General features: G+C 43.4%; 1 protein-coding gene across 1 annotated transcript; it reads right to left on the bottom strand.

Moving 5' to 3' along the window:
- Positions 1 to 1,589: 1,589 nt before the first annotated feature.
- Positions 1,590 to 3,989, bottom strand: LOC134742328 (uncharacterized). The gene has a single exon (XM_063675377.1). It carries the CDS (start codon positions 3,987 to 3,989, stop codon positions 1,590 to 1,592), a length of 2,400 nt encoding a protein of 799 aa, XP_063531447.1.

Below are 3,989 nucleotides of genomic sequence, written 5' to 3'. Positions count from 1 at the left end.
ATCGAAGACGATTTGGATAAGATAAGATGCGAATTCCATTGAATAGAATAGAATAGAATAGAAATCGTTTATTGTAAAAATCTACATACAGCACCATACAAGTTTAAAAAGAAGAAGATCACGTAACACTAACACGTAAAATTACAAGTAGCTTATACTAACATGCAATGAATACAATATTGATGCTGCTATGGAGGCTACAAATGGACACCACTCAGCATATGCTCTAACATATAGGTATATGCTACAGCGCTGGTCTTCCGTGGAGCCCAGGGCATGAAGATAGCTCAGAACAGTAAAGGCAGTAACTAATAATTAACACAAATTAGAAACAATATACAAGGAAAAATTTGAAAGTGAATGTGGAAGTGAGTGGTTTGGAAATATGTAAATATATATATAAAGAGGTGTAAATCAAGCATGTATTTAGTTTAATATATAGTGGAGCATAATATATGCCTTAAGGCATTAGGTCCGCCATTTGTACCATCATGTATTGAGCAAAAAAGATTAAATAAACATTGGTGACAGAATTACGTAGATTTTTTAACTTAGAGTAAAACTACTTAAATTAAACGAAGTAGGTACGCCAGAAGGCTAACGCAGCGTACTGCGTAGGCGAACAACTCGCGAACGCGAAGCGAAGCGATGCGGCGCGGGGCGGGGTGAATCAAGTAAGTAAGTAATTAAGTGTTTTATTTGTAAATATAGGTAGAATTACAGTGGTGGTCAGTTTATATATGTACAGTTTCACTATATTTTACCAAACGGCGTAGAAAAACATTGAACTTAATACTAGAAACTAAACTATCATGCTCACCAAGTACGAGTTTGTAATCCTACTTACAGATGATAACCTTTGATACCTATAGAAGTGTTACCTACTTGAGCGATCTCGTTGCGAACGCAAACGCCGTGGGCCCGCCGCGCCGCGTCGCTTCGCTTCGTTGTTCGCTACGTGACGTAAGACGCTGCGTAAGGGCTCTAGAGTAGCTAAAGTTAAATCTACTCAAACTCAAACCGGTCTGTTCGAACGAGACAAGTGGGGTTTAATTGAGAATTTTAAAAATGTAAAGTTATTAGTTTCTGTAATCCTGCGGGCGGGGAAAGAATCTGGAATAATTTGTCAGTCTGGCGGGCTAAGGCTGTATTCCGATTGTTCACCGGCTAATCCGGCCAAATTTTAACAAACCAGCGTATATTGACCTCGGGACCAGTGACAAATAATAGTATTTTAAGGTCGCAGTTATATGGTTTTTTGCTTGCGAATGGAATTCTTCAGGCCGAGATTTGGGCGAGCCTTTTATTTTGCGATGTTTTGACAACTAATGGACGGATTGTGGAACGGTTGAAGGGATAAAATGTATGTATATTGCTGCTTTTAGTTATGTATACGTCAAGATTTAAAATAGTGTACAAGTGAAATAAAATAAAAATCGACTGTAAACGTAAAAAAGCAACAAATAAGAATCAGTTTTGTAACGTAAGTTCCATCGTTTAAACTACCCACAGAAAACCGCCTACCATTTTTTTTTCTTTTTTTTTGGCCACATCATCTGTTGTAGATGCTTGTTGCGGCGCTTGTGGGTTTATGGGGTCCTGCATCGCCGTTGATGGCTGTAAAGTCCTATCGCAGCGCGGCATTTCCTGCCACATCGATCGCACACAAAACGCGAGTCCGCAGGAGGTGGTAGAGCACGACGAAGACTTTTCTGCTTAAGGTTCTCCAGCCAGTCATCGTCGTGCTTTGATGTTCCGACCTTAATGTCGTGACGCCATTCCGGTCTCATTTCAGCACGTTTCTCCCAACTGTCGGTCCGAATGCCAAAACTGTCCATGTTCCGCTTACAGGAGTCCTTAAACCGTAGAGCTGGACGCCCAACAGGTCTTTTTACGTCCGCTATCTGACCCAGCATAACTTGGCGTGGTAGTCTCTCAGGGTCCATGCGATGTACGTGACCGAGCCAGCGAAGTCTTCTCTGCTTTAACATAGCAGTTAGGCTGCAACAATGCGTTCTTGAGAGCACTACCTCGTTGCTAATCTTATCTTGCCAAGTAACTCCAAGAATAGTCCTCAGGCAGCGCATGTGGAAAGCGTTGAGCTTGCGTTCTTGTTTCGCGTATGTAGTCCATGTTTCCGATGCGTACAGCAATACACTTAGTACGCAGGTCTGGTATACAAGGACTTTGGTGTAAGTAGTGAGCATACGGTTTCTCCATACGCGCGCAAAAAGCTTCCCAAAAACAGTTGATGCTCTGCCTATCCGAGTATCAATCTCCTTGTCGCTAGATAGAGACTGCGAGGTAGTAGAGCCAAGATAGCAGAAATGGTCCACAACATCGAGTACAGCACCGTCGAGTATGATCCTCGGAGATTGGCTTACGCCTTGCACCATGATGACAGTCTTCTTGGTGTTGACGCTCATAGAAAACAGTCGACAGGCGCGACCAAAACGTGTCACCAACTCCTGAAGTTCGCTTTCAGAGTTTGCAACTAGTGCAGCATCATCCGCATACAGAAGTTCTCTAGCAATTACGTCTAGACGCTTGTTTTTGGACTTGAGAAGACTAATATTGTACAGTTTCCCATCCTTTCTAGTATGCAGGTGTACTCCGACATCGCACTCCTCAAAAGCAGTCAGAAGCAGAGCCGAGAAGAAGATATTAAAGAGGGTAGGTCCTAGCACACAGCCTTGTCTGACTCCACGGTTTACGCGAAAAGGCACCGACTTTTCACCATCAAATATGACGGAGGCATTCATGCCATCATGGAAGGACTTGATGATTGATAAAAGTTTAGGAGGACATCCAATTCCGCTCAATACTTCATATAGACCATCCCTACTCACGGTATCAAATGCCTTGTTGAGATCGACAAAGGCCATATACAGCGGTACACGATGTTCACGAGATTTTTCCTGCAGTTGCCGGAGAGTAAATATCATGTCATTGGTCGAACGGCCAGCTCTGAACCCGCACTGCGACTCGGGGAAGATCCGGGAGGCTAAGGTGTTCAGTCTTCGCAAAACAACTTTTGCAAATGCCTTTCCTGCAATGCTTAGCAAGGATATGCCCCTGTAGTTATTACAGTCTCCTCTATCTCCTTTGCCTTTATATAGGGTAATGACATCCGCATCTCTCATGTCTTGAGGAATAGTTCCCTCATCCCAACAGCGCAGTAAGAGAGTGTACAGGGGAGAAGAAACGCAACCGATTTTCACAAGTTCAGCAGGTAAGTTATCAAGACCTGTACTTTTACCCAATTTCAGACTCTGGAGAGCTTCAAAGAATTCTTCGCCTGTGGGGGGGTTGTCAAGCTCAGTCACCGCCGATCGAAAACTCAAATTAGCCAGTGTGGCGGGGTGCATAGACACTTCTTGAGAGAACAGGTTTGAGTAGTGTTGTGCCCATCTATCAAGTTCCTTAGCTTTCTCGGTAATCGGATTTCCATCGAGGTCCTTGATCGCTGCACGTTTACGTTTTGTCGGGCCGATTGCTGATTTTATTCCCTGGTACATGCCCCTAAAGTCACCCACATCCCGACATTGCTGTATAGACTGGCAGAGTTTAACCCAGTACTCATTCGCACAACTGCGACTGGTGCGTTGCACTTCTGCTTTGGCTGCCTTGTATGCAGCTTGTCTTGCAGGATCTCTATGGCTGTTCAATAGGTTTATGTAAGCTGTACGTTTCCGCTCAATTAATGGTAGCAGAATGTGTTCATACTCCCCAAACCAGTCACTGGAAATCTTTCCTTTCTTGCCGAACACCTTTTCGGATGCCTGCGTTATTTCCCTCTTTATCAATTGCCACATTTCTTCAGCGTTAGCAGATGATTCCAGAATTCCGTTACTAAGTTTGTGTTCAATTAGTTTTTCTAGGTCTTTACATAAGTTCTTGTCTAGCATAGCGGCGGTGTTCAATGCAATTTTACAAGGCGCTTTCTTAGCAGAGTGAATTTTCTTTGGAATTAGACGTGATTTAGCCAT

Source organism: Cydia strobilella, chromosome 6 (assembly GCF_947568885.1).
Source record: "Cydia strobilella chromosome 6, ilCydStro3.1, whole genome shotgun sequence".
In the NCBI taxonomy this organism is placed as follows: domain Eukaryota; kingdom Metazoa; phylum Arthropoda; class Insecta; order Lepidoptera; family Tortricidae; genus Cydia; species Cydia strobilella.
The sequence above is the reverse complement of the archived record's forward strand: the minus strand, read 5'-3'. Positions and strand labels throughout refer to the sequence as shown.

Excerpts from the sequence above, each read along its gene's own strand:
- LOC134742328 (XM_063675377.1), bottom strand. The coding sequence starts at position 3,989 with ATGGCTAAATCACGTCTAATTCCAAAGAAAATTCACTCTGCTAAGAAA.